Source organism: Neofelis nebulosa, chromosome 17 (assembly GCF_028018385.1).
Source record: "Neofelis nebulosa isolate mNeoNeb1 chromosome 17, mNeoNeb1.pri, whole genome shotgun sequence".
In the NCBI taxonomy this organism is placed as follows: domain Eukaryota; kingdom Metazoa; phylum Chordata; class Mammalia; order Carnivora; family Felidae; genus Neofelis; species Neofelis nebulosa.
In genome coordinates, this window is record NC_080798.1 from 62,003,030 (window position 1) to 62,022,391 (window position 19,362).

At 58.9% G+C, this 19,362-nt stretch overlaps 1 protein-coding gene across 1 annotated transcript; it reads left to right on the forward strand.

Moving 5' to 3' along the window:
- The first annotated feature begins 1,925 nt into the window (after positions 1–1,925).
- On the forward strand, positions 1,926–17,340 carry LOC131499218 (tubulin beta-3 chain). The gene is made up of 7 exons (XM_058707051.1): positions 1,926–3,512; positions 3,788–3,982; positions 7,028–7,097; positions 7,186–7,329; positions 14,423–14,531; positions 15,054–15,164; positions 15,919–17,340. Exons 1-7 carry the CDS (start codon positions 2,557–2,559, stop codon positions 16,992–16,994), a joined length of 2,661 nt encoding a protein of 886 aa, XP_058563034.1. The 5' UTR covers positions 1,926–2,556; the 3' UTR covers positions 16,995–17,340.
- The last annotated feature ends 2,022 nt before the right edge of the window (positions 17,341–19,362 follow it).

A 19,362-nucleotide genomic window follows, 5' to 3' on the forward strand; every position in this document is an offset into this window, starting at 1 on the left:
ACACGACGACCAAGGGGTTCCCGCTCTTGACAGCCTCCTCACGTGTGGGTCAGGCACGTTGTCTCATGTTGACACGTGCTCTGAGGGGACAGTTGTGTCCACCACCTGTCCCCTGGCCGTCCCTCAGTTTCCCTTAGGGGCACTGGAGGTCGGAGTTGCTGTAAGAGGCCTTGGGGATTATCTGTGATTTCCTTTAGACCCTTCCCCTCACAACCATAACTAATCACAACGCTGACTGTCTCCCTCCCGTGAAGTCCTCAACAGGCACATCAGAACCAGATGGGGAGTCTCGAGGCCTCACCAGGAAGAAGACTGGTTGTCCGCCAGAGGCTGTCCAGTTCTCAGACTTCTGTCCTTTGAAGTCTCAGGCCGGGGGTGGGTGGGGGTGGGGAGGGCGTGTCCATCTCAAAGGCCTCATTTGTGGAGCTGGAAACACTAACAGCCCTGAAGTGTGATGGCACAGAGGCGGGGGGACAAGGCTGCTCCCACGACAGGCTCTTGGTTGGTGCCCCCAGATGTGGAGGGTGGTCAAGAAGCTGGTCCCTGGTGATGGACAGCCGCAGTGTGAGTCCTGGGACCACCCCCACTGGCCGTGGCACCACCCTGTGGTCCTGGGAGCCTTTGCTCCCTTTGGAGTTCTCCATCAGGCTGAGAGAGTGGGAGGTGGAGTCCACAGAAGGCATAAGCTGGGGCGGGCCGGGGCCGGGGGGGGAGGGGGGTTGGTGTGTTCCATCGTGTGCCTGGTTCCGGGGGGGTTTGGGCTTTTCGTCTTCTACGGTGGGGGGGGGGGGGGGGGGGCGGTGCTCGTGCCAGAAACAGACACGTGCGTTGCTAGGCGTTGCCCCGCGGGAGCCCTTCCCTGTGTCCACCAGAAGATGGGACAGGAACGCCTCTCGGGTCTGGGGAGACGTCCAGGGTGCTCTATACGCCAAGGACCGCCGCTCGGACCCGCACGGGTGTCTGAGCGCGAAGCAGAGGAAAGCAGGAAAGCACACGCAGAATTCACTGATGGTCAGGGGGTGGCTCCCAGGGCAGGGGGGATGCCGCAAGGGTTCTGGTGCAGTTCATGTTTGATGGATTGATCTGGGTGCTGCTTTCCTGGCTGTGTGGAGGTTGGGGCACCCACTCATCTGCACTTTTTATAATTTGTGTACTTTTAATGTATGAGGTACTTCAATAAAGAGCACAAACCAAAGGGGGTAAAAGAGCTTTGTGAGTTGTGTGAGGAGTAATACAAGTGGGTACTAACGTGTGGTCACACGTGTGGGCACTGCCATCAGAGGCCACCTGGCTTCAACAGGAATGTCAGATACGCTCGAAACACCGAGACCTCCCTCCCGGTCCCCTCCTGGCCCCACCACCACCACAGAACGAGCCACTCCCCGTTCTTGCTCCGGATTTTCTCTGCCTGTCAACCAACAGTTCGATTCCCCCGCCCACCCTCGCCCTTTAGAGGAGAGATTGCAGTCTTCGGTGAGAAAGCGCTCGGAGCACTCTGAGGCGAGGTGCCCGCAGGGTGGCTCGGGCAGCGCGCCACGTGGTCGCAGACCGAGGTCTGCCCTTGAAGTGGTTTCTTCCGCAGAGGAAATGGGGGCTTGCCCCTCCCCCAGTGGAGGATGAGGCAGAGCAAAAGGCTGTTGTGACCGGGATGCCCTGCAGCAGGTCTCAGTGAAGGGGGTGGGGTTCTTGGGGGCAGGGGCTACCCTCCGCGTTTAGCATGGGGGTGTTGCAGGCTGGGGGTGGTCAACAGCCAATGGCTGTTCCCAAGGCAGAGTGGTATCAGGTGGGTGTCAGGGATCAGAGATGGCTCCAGGAAGGAGGTGGTGTTTGCAGCGGGCCTGGAGGAGAGTTAGAAGTCTTGGGGTAGATTTAGAGGAGACCCCCCCCACCCCCACCCGTCCCCGCGCCACACGCAAACAGATGGCGGGAGCAGAGCCAGGCTGGGAGTGATGGTGGAGCACAGGTGACCGGGGAGATCCCCAGCCGAGTCCTGAAGGGGCCCTTGAGGGTCCAGGGCCCTTGGAGTGAGGACGGCCCTGGATGCCATTTGTGTTGCCTGGCAGCAGGCCGGGGTACCGTGGGTGCTCTCTGATGGTGCGTCCCGGGTGCACGCCCATCATGTGGCCGCCCTCAGGAGGAGGGGCTCCGGGGACTTGGAAGAACTGGAGAAAGGCTTCATTCTTTCTGGGACCTCAGCCCACCCCGGGCCTGGGGAAGCAGGAGGCCTGGCCGGCCACGAGGCAGCAAGAGGCATAGAAAAACGTATGTCCGGACCCGAGCCACCGCACCTCCACGGAAGAGGTGGGGAGGTGGGCCGGGGGTCCAGAGAGACTAGAGGGTTGGTACAAGGGAGCTTGGGGTCCTGGCCGAGAAGTGACCGCTCTGGTGGGAGGCTGGGGTCTTTCCAGCTGCATTGTGCCTGAGCTGACATTTGTCCGGACGGGGAGACGGTGACTGCGAGGGTGGCCCCGGGGGGACTGATGAAGCCTGCTGGAAGAACCACTGCTGAGCAGGACGCCACAGACTGAGGCCCCGTTCCTGTTCCCTGGTGGGACTATGTCCGTGCAGGGCCCCCAGAGGAGGCTGCTGGGCTCCCTCAACTCCACCTCCCCAGCCGCCCCGCGCCCGCGCCTCAGGCTGGCCGCCAATCAGACAGGGCCCCGGTGCCTGGAGGTGTCCGTTCCCGACGGACTCTTTCTCAGCCTGGGGCTGGTGAGCGTGGTGGAGAACGTGCTGGTGGTGGCCGCCATTGCCAAGAACCGCAACCTGCACTCGCCCATGTATTACTTCATCTGTTGCCTGGCCGTGTCCGACCTGCTGGTGAGCGTGAGCAGTGTGCTGGAGACGGCCGTCATGCTGCTGCTGGAGGCAGGCACCCTGGCCGGCCGGGCCGCCGTGGTGCAGCAGCTGGACGACATCATTGACGTGCTGGTCTGTGGCGCCATGGTGTCGAGCCTCTGCTTCCTGGGCGCCATCGCCGTGGACCGCTACATTTCCATCTTCTACGCGCTGCGGTACCACAGCATCGTCACGCTGCCCCGGGCGTGGCGGGCCATCTCAGCTATCTGGGTGGCCAGCGTCCTCTCCAGCACGCTCTTCATCGCCTACTATGATCACACGGCCGTCCTGCTCTGTCTCGTCAGCTTCTTTGTAGCCATGTTGGTGCTCATGGCCGTGCTGTACGTCCACATGCTCGCCCGGGCGTGCCAGCACGCCCGGGGCATCGCCCGGCTCCATAAGCGGCAGCGCCCCGTCCCCCAGGGCTTGGGCCTCAAGGGCGCGGCCACGCTCACCATCCTGCTGGGCATTTTCTTTCTCTGCTGGGGCCCCTTCTTCCTGCACCTCTCGCTCATGGTCCTCTGCCCTCGACACCCCATCTGTGGCTGCGTCTTCAAGAACTTCAACCTCTTCCTCACCCTCATCGTCTGCAACTCCATCGTCGACCCCCTCATCTACGCCTTCCGCAGCCAGGAGCTCCGGAAGACGCTCCAAGAGGTGCTGCTGTGCTCATGGTGAGGCTGCGGGCTCGGGGCCAGGGTGTCGGGCAGAGGGAGGTGGGAATATCCCATGGCCTGATTCCTGTGCGACAGGGGCAGGCACTTGCCAAAGGGGACGGATGAGCCGATCTCTGGCGGTGCGGAGGCATGGACCCTCTGGGGCCCGAGAAGGGAGAGAGCACAGACCTCCAGGAGTTGCTGTGGAGACTGGAGGCTGGGGAGATGGCGGGGCCGCAGGCACTAGAGGTGGGTCCTGGGCCCCTGGACGGGGACTCTGCCCACCCCTGGAGCGCTCCACCTCCAGCCGGGCACCAGGCGAGGACACCCACCTTTGCTGCCAAGTCTATGGATCTGCGCCCCGTGGCCTGTCGGGATGTGAAGTCTCTGTGTGGGCCGAATGACAAGCGCCGCTCCCCGGGAGGGCCTCTGGAAAAGGGACTTTGTGACCAGCAGGACCTGGCTTCACAGGCCTGCTTCAGGAAGAAGTGAGCTGCTGTTTCAGGCAGAGGGACCGTGTCTGCACGGGCTCCAGTGGAGGGCGGGGCTGATCTAAGGCTCAGCGGTGGCCAGAGAGCATGGGGGCTGGGGGTGGCCATCTGTGTGCACCCCACGTATCTGGCAGACAGCGCCGGCCAGTGCCCGCTCGGGCCGAGGCGGGGGTTGTCGGCCTGAAGCAGTGAACCAGTGTCAGCCCAGGGTCTCAGGGCTGGGAAGTGGCCTGGTAATAAATGCTGTGCTCGCTGCATCACCTCCACCATCCGTCTTGCCTCTTTCTGGAAATTGCTTGAAGCCAGAGGGAGGAGGAAGGGGGAGGGGCAGGGGTGGGGTTGAGGGTGATGAACAGGGTGAAGTGAGTCCCAGAAACCAGCCAGAAACCGTGGCTGGCCTGCCCAGGTGAAGAAGCCACAGCCCTGAGTGACTCAGTCAGCTAAGCATCCCACTCCTGATTTCGGCACAGGTCGTGATCTCACCCTTCATGGGACGGAGCCCTGCACGGGGTTCCGCGCTGACAGCACAGCGCCTGCTTGGGTTTCTTCCTCCCTCTCTCTCCACCCCTCCCCTGCTCATTCCCTCTCTCTCTCTCTCTCTCTCTCTCTCTCTCTCTGAAAATAAATAAGTTTAAAAAAAAAGGCATAAACCTAAGAGACTCTTAAATATGGAGAACAAACAGTTACGGGAGGGGTTGTGGGAGGGGGGATGGGCTAACTGGGGAAGGGGCACTAAGGAATGTACTCCTGAAATCACTGTTGCACTATATGCTAACTAACTTGGATGTAAATTAAAATAAATAAAAAGAAAGAGAGAAGAAAAAAAGCCATAGCCCCAAAGGACCCAGAGTGCCTGAAGCCCGGCCCAGGGGGAGAGTGTGGCGGGAGGGGGGGGGGGCACTCACACCTGCTCTGAGCCCGTGTCCGGTTTTCTCTTCATGGCGCAAACCCCCAGCTCAGAGCAACTAAAGGGACAGCAGGAGCAGCAGCCGCACCACCCCAGACACCTCCATGGTGACAAGACTCGACACTGTCCAGGCTGCAGCCAAAGCTGGACCCCCGTGACGCATCTGTGACCTCAGCCCGAGCACATCCCTCTCTCAGCCCAGTCATGGCACCCCTCCTCCATGTCTGCTCTGAACAACATGGAGGGACCCACAGTGTAGAGTGGGCTGGGGGCTGGGGGCTGCTCTCCCCCCAGCACTGCCCTTCTGGAAGGGGGGGTTAGGACTCAGCCAGCTCTGGGAAGTATTTGAGGCAAGGCCTCCCCGAATGGAGTACGTCTGTCCAAGGACCGTCCAAGTCCACACCCCAAGGGAGTGGACATCTGGGGTGAACCACGCTGCCTGGTGCCAGAAAGCCTTGGGTCCCCCCTCTGTCGCGATCCTGGGTTTCTCACTGAAGAGCCCACCTGGTTTGCTCCACACAAACTGAGCGTACAGACGACCCCCTCCTCATACAGGTTCGGCGGAAGCCAAAGTGACGGTACCAGCCAGTTTGAAGGCGGGTCTAGTAACGCCGAGGACTCCTGCAGCCCCGGCCAGCCGCCCCGCAGCGCTGCCCCAGCCAGTCCCCACCCATGCTGGCAGCTTCAGCCCAGACTGCTGGCCTCAAGGCCAGGAGCTGGTTCCCGGCAGGGCCAGCCTTTGCTGGGAGACAGGATGGTGAGTCAGCTTTGAACCTGGCACCAGAGCCCTCTGGGGATGGAGGGAGAGCTGGCCTGGCCTGATGCCATCACTCAGGGAGGCAGGGCATGTGGGTAATGGGTCCTGGCCAGCAGGATGCTGCAAAGCTTCTTCCTTCGCTCAGACGGGGAGGTGCAGCCAGCTCCGGGGAAGAGCCAAACGCTCACCAACGACCCCCTGAACAGGGGGGTGTGGTGGTGGAGGGGGGAGGCAGGGAGGGGCCCCAGGCAGCCAGAAGCCAACCACAGAAAGCCACATCGTGGACATGTTGTGGGGGAGGGGTGTCTCTGGAGAACAAAAGACCCATTTCTGGACTAGCCAAACTGGAGAGCTTCAGGAGGGAAAGAGGGGCTTGTGCACAGCCACACCCAGGGAACACACAGGCGCACCGCCGACTGCTTGTGGAACCTCCGGGCACTGTGACTGAGGCCCTGGAAGATTTTCTTACTGAAACATCAGAAGGACCTTATTATAAGGTGGTTTCAGTACGATGTCTGACCCCAGGGGAACATCGAGCCAGTGGCATATGTTCGTGCAGCACAACGTCCGCACGGCTCGTCTGCTTCTTTCTCTCCCTTCTTTTCTGACCAGGGGACCCCCTCCCAGTTTTTCCCCCAAGAGCCCCACCCCCTCTGCCTTAGGCACACACCATCTCACCGCATAGACCCTCCCCCCGCCCCCACCACGTTGTGCTGGCCTCACTTGGACCAAGGGTCTAGGGGTACAAGTGAAATCAGGAGGTGAACCAGACAGAACCCACTGCCCGCCATCCCCCACCCTGTCAGTCCCTGGACTGGCTTGTGTCCTTATGACCATGCCTGACACCGGTATTCACTGAGCAGCGGACACATGGCAGGCGCTGTGACATGTGCAAGGTCCGTCTGGAATTGCGTGGCAGGCCCCTGGGGGAGGAGGAGGCAGGATCGCAACCCCCACTGCAGAAGCTGGCATCCTAACCCACCGCCCTTCTGACTCGGCGTTTCTGAGCCCTGCCCCATGCTTTCTTCTGGAGGGTTCGGTGACTGCTGCAGCCTTTCCCCGCGTCCCCCACCCCTAAGGGATCCAGCAAAGCTCAGAGTACCTTGTTTGTCCCTTCATGCCACAAGACAGGGAGCTGAGAGGCGTCCATCTCGGTCTTTTGGGGTGGGAACGTGGGGGTGGTCCCTGAACGGGTGTGGGGGAGAAAGGCTGTCCTTGCAAAGCCTCAGGGTGGGGCTGCCGCTGCGCTGGGACCGGGGAGGGCGGCCTAGGCGGCGTCCGAGAGCCGAGAGGCGCCTCTATTGTCCTCCCCGGAGCCCGCCAGCCCCTCCTTTCAGTGTGCGGCCCACCCCACCCCCCGCCCCCCGCGGGCCCCCAGATCCCAGCGGCGGCGGGAGGAGGCGCCGCAGCGCGCGGCCGAGTGGGGATGCGCGGTGCTGATGGTGCAGGCCGGTGCCGCATTCTGCGGCGGCGCCCTCCGATTGGCCGCCCCCGGTGACGCCAGGCCGGGCGCGGCGGGCGGGGCCCGGCCTATAAGAGCTGGCGGCGGGGACGCCCGAGCCTCCGCAGCCAGCCCCGGCCTGTACGCGCGTGTCCCGCAGCCGCCCGCCGCCCGCACCGAGCATGAGGGAGATCGTGCACATCCAGGCCGGCCAGTGCGGCAACCAGATCGGGGCCAAGGTGAGGAGGCGCGCCGCCGCACCCCCGCCCCGCTCCGGGCCCTGAGACCCGCGCGCCCCCCGCACCCCCACCCCGCGCCGGGCCCCGGAGGGAGGGAAGCAGGGAGGCGCCCGGGCCCCGCGAGCCGCACCCCGCGTCGCACTCGCCCCTGCGAAGCCGAGAGAGAACAAAGGGACGAGCCGGACTCCGCGGCGGGCGGGCGACCGGGGCATCGGGATCCCCGCCCTGCCACCTGCACGCCGTGTGTCCTCTGTCCCTGCCCGGGCACCTCTGGCTTGCCGGAGCACGGCTCGAGTCAGCGGCTGCGGCTGCGGCTGCGGGGACTGTCTGGGCGTGGCCCTCTTCTCCGGGGTCCCTACGCAGCCTGGAGCCTGATGGATGGGTGGGCAGGTTTGGGTGGGGCGTCACCCTTCAAAGCCGTAACGATTCTGTCGGCCGTGTTCCCACTCCGCCCGCCCCCCCCCCCAACCCCCCAGCAACAGGATGTCCTCCCAGCGGCCAGGCCACCCCCGTGTCCCTAACCTCCCTCTTACAGCCCTGGGCTTCCTGACCCCACCCTGTTCCTTTGTTGGGGGGAAGGGTTGGGCACAAAGTCGGGGTGACCTTGGTCCGGCCGGGACTCTCCTTCGGCTCAACCCAGCCTGGTCAGAGCACCCGGTGGAGCTGGGTGGGCAGTACCCACCCCGGGACCGCGGAGTCTGGGGGTAGGACGCGGGAACAAAGCCGGGCTCCCGGGATGGACAGCTGCATCACCGCCCGGCGCCTCCCCTCCACTGTTGTTAGCCCACCTCACAGATGTTGGGGACTGAGGGGAAGAAGAGGTCCTATATTCCCCGGTGGAACCCAGGAGACAGGTGTCACATCCTGGAGATTGTCCCTTGCCCAAGGTCACACAGCAAGTGCGAGACAGAGCCACGCTCTGCAGACGTCCAGCCTAGGGCTCAGGCTGGGTGGGTGGGGCCTGCTGCCCACTGGGGCACCCCTCAGAACAAAACGGGGCGGCAGGAGTGGCTTTGTCAGGACCAAGGCCAGGGACGCGGGGTGGGAACGGTGGAGGGCGGGTTTCCCAAAGGAGGCTGTGGGAGGAGACAGGTCTTGGAGGGGAAGGGGCCTAGGAAAAGGTTCCTCTGGAGGCTGTTGCCATGGAAACCAGGCAAGAACAAAAAGCTAATTACAACAGGGCTGGGGCAGCCTCGTGGCTGACATGTAAATTGCAACTTCTCTAGGGTGGAGGCGACTTGGATGGGGTGGAGGGGTGGAACAAGGGAGACTCCCTAATCACCCAAGGAGACAGCTGTGTCTGCCCCAGGAAGGGGACTGGGGGAGGGGGAGGCCTGGGGGATGATGGCCTCAAATCAAATCAGGGCTCCTGGGGCAGTCACTGACAGCTGCCCTGGCCAGGTGGGAGGGGCGGAGGGCTCACTAATGTGGTCACAGAGGCCAGGCCTGCCCTGAACATCTGCTTCGGGGGGGGGGGGGGTGGTGTCAAGGGTCACTGGGGGGAGGGAGGGCAGTCCCGAGTCCTGCCTGAGCCTGGGCGTGTAGTGAGTCCAGTTATGCACCCCTCCCTTCTGTGACCGGGACAGACAGGCACCAGGCAAAGGCAAGTCCACGCCAGAGGTATTGCTGAGGTGGGGGGACGGCCAGGAGGGCAGGGGTGGGAGGAGGAAAGGCAGAGGCAGTAGCCTGAGTGCCAGACAGTGTCCTCCGGGGAGATTTTTTTTTTTCTGCTTCTTAGAGATTGCTCATTACTTTTTATTCCTTTTGGTTTGATTTTCTTACTGTATGTTGTTTTAAACATTAATATCTGATCCTTTCTAACAGTTCAAACCAGGGAGAGATGGGTTTTGCAGGGAGGGGGATTGCTTCTCCCTTTCCCACCGCTGCCTTTCTTTGGTGACCAGTGGCAGCTGTCAAGCTCTTTCCTTCTGGCCTCCTTGTCTCGGAAAGTATTCAAAGCCCCCTGGGCTAGGCCCCATGTACGGGCTTAGTGGATGCTGCCATCTGCCCTGTGGACAGGCAGTTCACTGGCCATTTCAGTCTCCTAATCCCATACTAGTTTGGGGGTTTGGGGCTCCCTGGTGAGGGGAGAGAGCAAACTTTTCCTTTCCATCATGATCAGCAGGCTTGCAGGTCCTTGGGTGGTGCTTGACTCAGCTTGGGTCCCTGCTCTAGGGAGGGGCCTGGCTGTGGGGGATCTAGGGCAGTCAGGGAGACTGGGGCCAGGAGAGAACACTCCTGTCCTGAGGGTGAGCTTGGCGCATTACTGACTCATGACAATGGTCGCTGCGTATTGAGCGCTGTGCCAGATGCTCTAGGCGCACCACCTAGCAGGTATGTGGTGAGATTGGGTATCGCCCTCCTCCCAAGGGTCGCTCCAGGAAGTTGAGGCATCGGCCCAGGGGGGACACGGCGGGAATTTTGAGTTTAGGTCTGCATGGATATATCTGGATGCCCCCCCCGCCCCCCCCCCCGCCACCGCGTCCATTCAACAGGCGGATGAATCTGGGGGCCTCGCCCTCCTCCCCTGGGGTGCAGGGCCGGCCAGGAGCCTTTGTCTGCACCCCCTTCTCTTGGCCGCTGGGCGGAGCCTGGGAGGGGCGGGCCCGGACCCTGGCCCTGACGGCCAGTGGGGGGAGGGATTTCCGGTTTCCTCGCACCCGCCTCCTCTCCCAGCGCCTCCTAAATGGGTCAGGGTAACGCTCTCTGTGCTCGAAGCTGGGAAAGACATCGAGGTCCTAAAAGGGTTTAACGCCCCTGAATCGGCTAGCCCTCCCTCTGGCGGAGCTGCTGCACCCCACTTGCCTGGGGCTCCTGTGCCCGCCCAGACACTTGGCCGGCCCCTGGGCGCGGACGCGGCAACGGATCAGCACCACGGACAGCGCCACGGGGGGCGGAGGTGGGGGGTGGTGACGGTGTCTTGAGGTAGGAAATGCGGCCTGGACCCTGGGGTCCACACACCATCTGGCAGTTTTCTCAACTGTAGTGATGGTCGTAATTATTTATTTAATTTACAAAATTATATTTCATTTTATATTACATATTTTACTAATAAGATACTTATTTTTCTTAAGATTTTTCAGAAGTTTATTTTTTTGAGGGAGAGAGCACGCTCCAGCAGGGTAGGAGCAGAGAGAGAGGGAGAGAGAATCCCAGGCAGGCTCCACGCTGTCAGCGCAGGGCCTCAGACGGGGCTCGATCTCACTGCCCGTGAGATCATGAGCCGAAATCCAGAGTCAGACGCTTAACTGACTAAGCCACCCAGGAGCCCCGAGATCCTTATTTTAAATCACATTTTATTAGTTTTAACTTCAAAAGCAATTCTTAATATATTCTCCTCAACAGTGGAGACACTGCAGATGACGGCAAGGTGCCTACCACCTCGTTCCTGCCTCCACGTTCTGCTCTCCTTGGGGGACAATTTTGTTTCCGTTCTTCCAGCCTGTTTCCTGTGCATGTTATCTGTATATCTTTGCAGAGAGATATAGCATCTTTTGTGAGGTTTGCTTTTTTACTCCATACATCATTATGCAATATGCCTTTCCCTCAAAGATGTGTCTTGGAGATCGGCTCCTATCAGTGATGTGATTTTACTGCACCACACTATCTCAAAGTATATTGATTTTTTTAACTTTTATTTTTATTTATTATTTCTACATATGACTTTACAAATTTATTTATTTATTTATTTATTTATTTATTTATTTATTTTTAAACGTTTATTTATTTTTGAGAGAGAGAGAGACAGAGCATGAACAGGGGAGGGGCAGAGAGAGAGGGAGACACAGAATCCGAAACAGGCTCCAGGCTCTGAGTGGTCAGCACAGAGCCCGACGCGGGGCTCGAACTCACGGGCTGTGAGATCATGACCTGAGCCGAAGTCGGCCGCTTAACCGACCAAGCCACCCAGGCGCCCCAGACTTTACAAATTTAAATAGCATCTAAGGGGGGTGCCTGGCTGGCTCAGTCAGTTAAGTGTCTACTTGGCTCAGGTCATTATCTTGTGGTTTGTGGGTTAAAGCCCCACGTCAAGCTCTGTGCTGACAGCTCAGATCCTGGAGCCTGCTTTGGATTCTGTGTCTCCCTCTCTCTCTGCCCCTCCTTTGCTCTCTCTCTCTCTCTCTCTCTCAAAAATAAATAAACATTAAAAAAATTTTTTAAAATAGCATCTAGGGGCACCAGGGTGGCTCAGTCACTTAAGTGTCTGACTTCGGCTCAGGTCATGATCTCACAACTTGTGGGTTCGAGCCCTGTGTCGGGCTCTGTGCTGACAGCTCAGAGCCTGGAGCCTGCTTCGGATTCTGTGTCTCCCTCTCTCTCTCCTTCCCTCCCCTGCTCACGCTCTGTCTCTTTCTCTCTCTCAAAAATAAATAAACATTAAAAAAAAATTTATTAAATAGCATCCAAGGGGCATCAGGGTGGCTCAGTTGGTTAGGCAACCGACTCTTGATTTCATGCTCAGGGCATGATCTCAGGGTTCCTGAGTTTGAGCCCCACTCAGGCTCTGCACTGACCCTGTGGGGCCTGCTTAGGATTCTTTCTCTCCTCTTCCCTCTCTCTGCCACTCCCTCACTCATCCCCCCCCCCCCACACCTCTCAAAATAAAGAAATACAACTTAAAATTTTTAAAAAAATAAATAGCATCTAAGACCTTTTAACTCAGTGAAGCCAACATTTGCTGAATGCATCAGGCCTTGTGCTAACCATGTGATGTGGGTACTATTATCGTGTCCACTTTACAGTTGAGAAAACTGAGGTCCCAAGAGCTGGGGTCACTGGCACACACTGACTGGTGCTGGATGGATGTGGTCTGTCTTCTCCTGGAAGACCATGCTTCTCACAGATGCATTTTCAACAACTTTCTGTAGATATGTTGATGGCAGGGTGACTGAATCACTCTCTGCTGGCCCCACACTTGTTGTCTTGAGCTCATCACTCCTCTACAGGGGCTGCGGGTGTCCCTGAAACCAGAGGTTTGGGGTGTCTTGGAGCCCTGGGGACCAAGGCCCTGGCTCAGGCTCTGACAAAGGCCTGGGACTGAGGAGGGCAGTGGTAGGAAGCTCTGATCAGGCCCCAAATACCTCAGTGACATTTCTGTGTGTTTGTTTCTAATTACAAAATTAACAGACACAGTGTAAAAAGAACATGGGGCGCCTGGGTGGCGCAGTCGGTTAAGCGTCCGACTTCAGCCAGGTCACGATCTCGCGGTCCGTGAGTTCGAGCCCCGCGTCAGGCTCTGGGCTGATGGCTCGGAGCCTGGAGCCTGTTTCCGATTCTGTGTCTCCCTCTCTCTCTGCCCCTCCCCCGTTCATGCTCTGTCTCTCTCTGTCCCAAAAATAAATAAAAAACGTTGAAAAAAAATTTTTTTTAAAAAAAAAGAACAGTTAACAATGACAAAACAGGGAATAAGTCCAGCCCCTGTCCTCACTGAGGGATGACCTCCAAACACAGCTTCCCTGGACGAACTTCCAAGACTTTTCTTGCATTTTATAATAACACTGTTCATAATGATCAGGGTTTTAAATTTTTTAATGTTTATTTTTGAGAGTGAGAGAGTGAGAGAGAGAGAGAGAGAGAGAACATGAGCGGGGGAGGGGCAGAGAGCAAGGGAGACCCAGAATCCGAAGCAGGCTCCAGGCTCCGAGCTGTCAGCATAGAGCCCGACGCAGGGCTCAAACCCACAGATCCTGAGATCAGGACCTGAGGGGAAATTGGACGCTTAACCGACTGATCCACCTAGGCGTCCCATAATTATCAGGGTTTTAAAAATGTTTTTTAAACTAAACTTTTGTTGTTGTTTAGAAATTAACACAGGACAAAGATTCCAAAAACCCCAAGGGTATACAGTGAAAAGAACTCTTCCCCAGCCCAGAACCACACTGCCAGGCACAGCTCCCTGGAGCAGACTTCTGTGTGCCTGTTAGAGACATCTACATATAGATGAGGACGAGCAGACTGGTTTCTTACTGCTTTTTTCACTGAGCCGTCTTTTTGCCAGCACATGACTCTCACGTGTAGAGGTCTGTTATTTCTTGAGCCCTTCATACCATTCATCTTCTGAAAGTCACTCCAACCCTGGGGAGCAAAGGGGAGGGGCACCGGGAAGTCCCACAGCGTGTGACCAGTGACCCTCCCTGAGTGGGCCCACAGTATCCACAAAAGCTTGGAGATGCCCTTGGGGTGAGAGCAGAGCTCTGGGCAGCCTTCCCTTCCCCCGGGGAGTGTGTCTTTGTGTGCTCACTTACAAGCCCCCACTCACACGCTCCACACAGATTAACTCGCTTTACTCCTGGGAAGCCTTATTTCCACCATCCGGCCTACCGAACGGATGAGGGCCCCGAGGCACAGAGAATCCTCAAGACCTGCCCAGGGTCACACAGCTGGAAAGAGGTGGTGTCGTTCCTGAATGCAGGCCCCGCTCTAGGCTTTTGGGCCCTGCTACAGCTGCAGGAGCGGAGTCTGAGGAGGGCAGTGTGGGCAGCAGCAGGCAGTGGAGGAAGGAAGCCCCGGGGGTTGGGGCTGGGCCGGTCTTTGAGAACTGGCTGGGGGGCCCCAGGCAAGTCAGTCCCCACTCGGGGCCCCTGGGGTTCCTGGTGGCTGAGGCTGACGGTGTCCTGGACACTGCCGGACCCTGTCTCTGGACAGCCTTTGCCCTGACACCGAAGGGCACACATATCCTGGACCCTGTCACTTGCTGTGGGCAGTTCTTGATCTCTGTGCCTCAGTTTCTTCATCTGAAAACCATCCCGAGAGGGTGATTATTACTACCCCTTCATGGAGGAGTGGCTGTCCCAGGCCCCTGGTTAGCAAGTGCAGGGCTGAGTCTGGGGGCCCGGGTCTGTGTCAGCTGAGCCCGGAACCACCCTGAGGGCTGCAGGCCGCGCCCACCGTGCAGACAGTGGACGTGCATATTTGCTAGGACAATCTTCTGGCAGATGACAGAGCTTGGGGGCTCTTCTCCAAAGTCACCGAAAGGAGTGAGTGCAAGCTCTGCATCCAAGCCCCTTAATTTATACCCAGGGCTGAGTCCGTGGGAGGGGAAGGGCCTGGTGGGGGCCGCAAGCACCTGCTGACCCTTCCTTTCCCCCTGCAGTTCTGGGAGGTGATCAGCGACGAGCACGGTATAGACCCCAGTGGCAACTATGTGGGGGACTCGGACCTTCAGCTGGAGCGCATCAGCGTCTACTACAACGAGGCCTCTTGTGAGCTCCCACCTTGCCCCGTGCTCGACCTGGGAGGAGTGGGGAGAGGGCTTCTTGACTGCCGGGTCTCGGCATCTCTGCCCGCCTAGCAGCAGCTTGGCAGATGCAACCTGAGACTCACAAAACAAAGACAAGGGACCCTGGAAACTGCCACCCTAGTGAGATTCAAATACGTGTAATGGTCACATGACACATACACAGTCCAGGGGAATGGACAGGGCTGGGCAGGGTCCTGGAGGTCCTGCAGGAGGCCCCGGGAGGGTCCAGAGCAGAGGCTATTTAGCAACTGGTGTAAAATGATGTCCACGGCGAACTGAAGAAATATCAGCCTGCCCACGTGGACGTAGGATGAGGTCCCGGCTGTCTGAGGTGTTGACCACGATCCCCGTTTCACACGTGGTTCCCACCTCTCTGGTCCCAGAGAGTCTGAGCACTCATGGTGACAGCATGACTCTGGCGGGACAGGGCGGTAGGCGTCCCTTCCCCTGTGTGACCCACATAACCCACCCCTTTCCTCCTCAGCTCATAAGTATGTGCCTCGGGCCATTCTCGTGGACCTTGAGCCTGGGACCATGGACAGTGTCCGGTCTGGGGCCTTTGGGCACCTCTTCAGGCCTGACAACTTCATCTTCGGTAAGTTTCCCCGGTCCCACACTCTGATGCAGACCCCCACCACAGGCAGATCCAGATCAGTGAAACAACAGAGCAAAGTCGCCACTTAGCAGGACAGAAATGACCTTCCCGTGTTGCAGTGGGCCCAGAGAAAAGGCTCTGTGCAGAGAATAGAAACCACTTGTGTATTTCAGGCAGAACAATGTGTAAGGCAGAGAATTAAGCTTACGAGACTGTTACAGAGCTGGCAGGACACGAGTCAGTCTCCAGAGGATTCAAGTTCATGGGCAGGCAGCATTGCTGTGATCAAGAGACCCTCACCCCATTTCTGTCTTCCGGAGTTCAACACCCCAGCTGAGGGGCTCGAATCCACATTCAGACCCCAAGCCGTGAGGGATTCTGGGGTTCTGGAGGCCATCGCTTACACTGCCAGCATGGCCAGCCAGAGGGTGGGTGGGCTGTGGGGGGGGGGGGGAGGGGGAACGGGTAGACTCACCCAGGACCCCCGAGGGAGGCAGAGCGAGAGCTGCAAGCCCAGGTCCTCAATTCCTGTCTTGAGCCCTTAACATGGGGCACCAGGCAGTGGAGTCCCCAGCACACAGCATGGCTGGCATGGAGGGCCATGGAGGGAGCGTGCGGGTGTGGGCACCCCCACTGCACGGAGGGAGACAGGCACAGGGTGTCCCCAGTGGTGCCCTGAGTGGCCTGTTCAGGCAGCCACCGGAGGCCTGACTAGTCTTGTGCTCCCCCTGCCCCCTCTCCCCCTCACCCACAGGTCAGAGCGGGGCTGGCAACAACTGGGCCAAGGGTCACTACACGGAGGGCGCCGAGCTGGTGGACTCGGTCCTGGACGTGGTGCGGAAGGAATGTGAGAATTGCGACTGCCTGCAGGGCTTCCAGCTGACCCACTCGCTGGGCGGGGGCACGGGCTCGGGCATGGGCACCCTCCTCATCAGCAAGGTGCGCGAGGAGTACCCGGACCGCATCATGAACACCTTCAGCGTGGTGCCCTCGCCCAAGGTGTCGGACACGGTGGTGGAGCCCTACAACGCCACGCTGTCCATCCACCAGCTGGTGGAGAACACGGACGAGACCTACTGCATCGACAACGAGGCCCTGTACGACATCTGCTTCCGCACCCTCAAACTGGCCACGCCCACCTACGGCGACCTCAACCACCTGGTGTCGGCCACCATGAGCGGCGTCACCACGTCCCTGCGCTTCCCGGGCCAGCTGAACGCTGACCTGCGCAAGCTGGCCGTGAACATGGTGCCCTTCCCGCGCCTGCACTTCTTCATGCCCGGCTTCGCCCCGCTCACCGCCAGGGGCAGCCAGCAGTACCGCGCGCTCACGGTGCCCGAGCTCACGCAGCAGATGTTCGACGCCAAGAACATGATGGCCGCGTGCGACCCGCGCCACGGCCGCTACCTGACGGTGGCCACCGTGTTCCGCGGCCGCATGTCCATGAAGGAGGTGGACGAGCAGATGCTGGCCATCCAGAGCAAGAACAGCAGCTACTTCGTCGAGTGGATCCCCAACAACGTCAAGGTGGCCGTGTGCGACATCCCGCCCCGGGGCCTCAAGATGTCCTCCACCTTCATCGGCAACAGCACGGCCATCCAGGAGCTGTTCAAGCGCATCTCCGAGCAGTTCACGGCCATGTTCCGGCGCAAGGCCTTCCTGCACTGGTACACGGGCGAGGGCATGGACGAGATGGAGTTCACCGAGGCCGAGAGCAACATGAACGACCTGGTGTCCGAGTACCAGCAGTACCAGGACGCCACGGCCGAGGAGGAGGGCGAGATGTACGAAGACGATGAGGAGGAGTCCGAGGCTCAGGGCCCCAAGTGAAGCGGCTGGAGGGGCGAGCCGGGCTGCGGCCAGGGCCACGAGGCCTGTCCCCTGGCGCCACGTCGCTACTGACACCATCCCCAGGCTTGCCCCCACCAGCTCTGCTCACAGCACCCTAGGGCTCTCGAGAGCTTGTCCTCCAGTATTTACGGCATCCCCACCCCACGTGAGTCCTGTCTTCCCGCCATAGGTCACCTCCATTTTTGTGTCTGCTTTATCGTCAGCTGCAGGCCTGATGTTTTATGGCTTATTTTGTTTCTTTTGTTTTTGTTTTTTTGGTTTTTTACTGGTTTGTGTTTATATTTTTGGGGGAGGGGATACTTAATAAATTTATTGCTGTCAGATATCCCTGCCTGGTGCTGGAGATTTCATTTTGTTCTGGGAAGTTGGGTCTGAAGGGGTGAGGAGGGGCAGACGGGGAGGTCTGTGTGGGAGCAGGGCAAAGAGGCATCGTCTCCCAGGCCGGTGGCTGAGAAGGGCTATGCTTAGAGGCTGCCGGTGCGTCAAGGCTCAGCCCCTGGGGAGCTTCTGGAAGGGGGGTCCTGGAGATGGAGTCTCATCCCGAACACCAGGTGCAGCTCACCCTAGATTGAGAACTATCTCTCGTCTCCCACAGGGAGACGCACTCCGGAGCTTCTGTCTGGTTTACCTGTGTGCTGGAAGTTAGGGTGCAGACAGCCAGAGACCCCAGTGGGGGTTGGAAGGGAGGACTTTGAACAAACCCCCCCCCCCCCGCCGCCCCCACCGCCCGGAAAACTATGGTGTGTTGGAGGATTGTGTCTTGGGCCCTGGGAAGGGGCTGGTGGGGGTTAGGGAGCCGTGGCCACCGCACCCAGGCACACCCCTGGCAGGGAGCAATGTGCTGGCCCTAGGCGCCCCCTGGTGGCACTCCTGTGGCTGTAGGGCGACCAGTGTCCAACTACAAGGGTTTTGGACCCAAAAAGAGTTGAGACACCTGCCCAGTGTTGAGAAAAGTCCTTCTGGCTCCTGACATTCACAGATGATCCTCCTGGGCCCCAGGTCCACTGTCTTACTGGGCCTCCTCCTGAGAGCTCAACAAAGACACCTCAGGGAACCTTCACTATGATGCTACGAGGAACATGTCATTATTACCACATTTCACAGGCAAATAAATGGAGGCTCCGAGAAGTGAGGGCACTTGCCAGCTGGCAAGTTGCAGAGCTATGTGTCTGGCCCAAGGCTGTGCACGTCTCCACTTAGCTTAAAATGGCCCCAAATTGCCCTTCCCTCCTGAGCACCTGCACCCACAAGAACTTCCTCTTCCTCCACATCTCTCCGATGAGCCTGGCCTGCCTGGGTCACCCTGCCTTTGTGGGGCTGGCTCTCGGGCCAATCCCTTCCTTCCTTCTCCCAAGGCCCACAACCCGGCTTAGCGCCAGTGTGCAGGGCCAGTTTGTGAGGACTGTGGTAGTGGGGGTGTGGGGAGGTGAAGGCATGGGAGCCCATCGCTTCCGGCCCCCTAGCACATCTCTGCTTCTCCACAGACTTCTTCTGTGGGAGGGCTTCGTGCTTCCTTTTTTCCATCCCTCTCCCCTCTCCTTCAACTGACTCTCCCCCATGAACCTCTAGCTTTAGTTTCTTATGAGGAGTAATTTAGGCCTCTGCTGTTTTCCTACACTGCAGACATGGGGCAGAGACCAGCCAGCCCTGTGCTCTACGTGAGTTCCTGACTCACAAATTCCCGAAGCATAATGAAATGGCTGATGCTTTATGCCATTGAGTTTCCGAGGGGATTATTACACAACAACAGAAAGCAGGAACACGCGTGGGGAGTGGCTAGAACAGCATGTGGCCCATAATAAAGGCCACAAATGTAAGCTCTTAAGTGTATCTGTTATTGTTAGTAAAGGGAATTTGTCTCCAGAGGGGCACCGGCATGAGGGCGCAGGAGAGGCCAGCTCAGTGGCTGCCCAGTCTTGCAGACCCTCCTACGAGAGCTCTGATTGGCCCAGCAGCCTTCAGTGGGAATGACCCTATTGGCTGGCATTTGGGACGGCCACTTCATTGGCTGCCTCACCCTTAGGTCCGCCTGTCCATTTCAGCCTAGGTGAAGGACCCGGGGTGTCCGGACCTGGGCACACTGCCAGCTCTCATGGGGGAGAAGCCTCAACCCTCCCTAACCCTCTGCCTGGTCCCCTGCAGGAGGTACTCGGTCCAGGAGATTAGTTGACACTTGGAGAGGGCGGCCAGGACAGATACAGGACACCCAGTTAGTTAAATTGGAATTTCAGACAAACAACAAATAACCTTCCACTTGAGGGCATGATTATACTGAGAAATTATGCCTGAGTTGCTAAATCCAGTAATCCTAGCCTAGGACTCTTCAGCACCCCTGCAATTGGGCCAG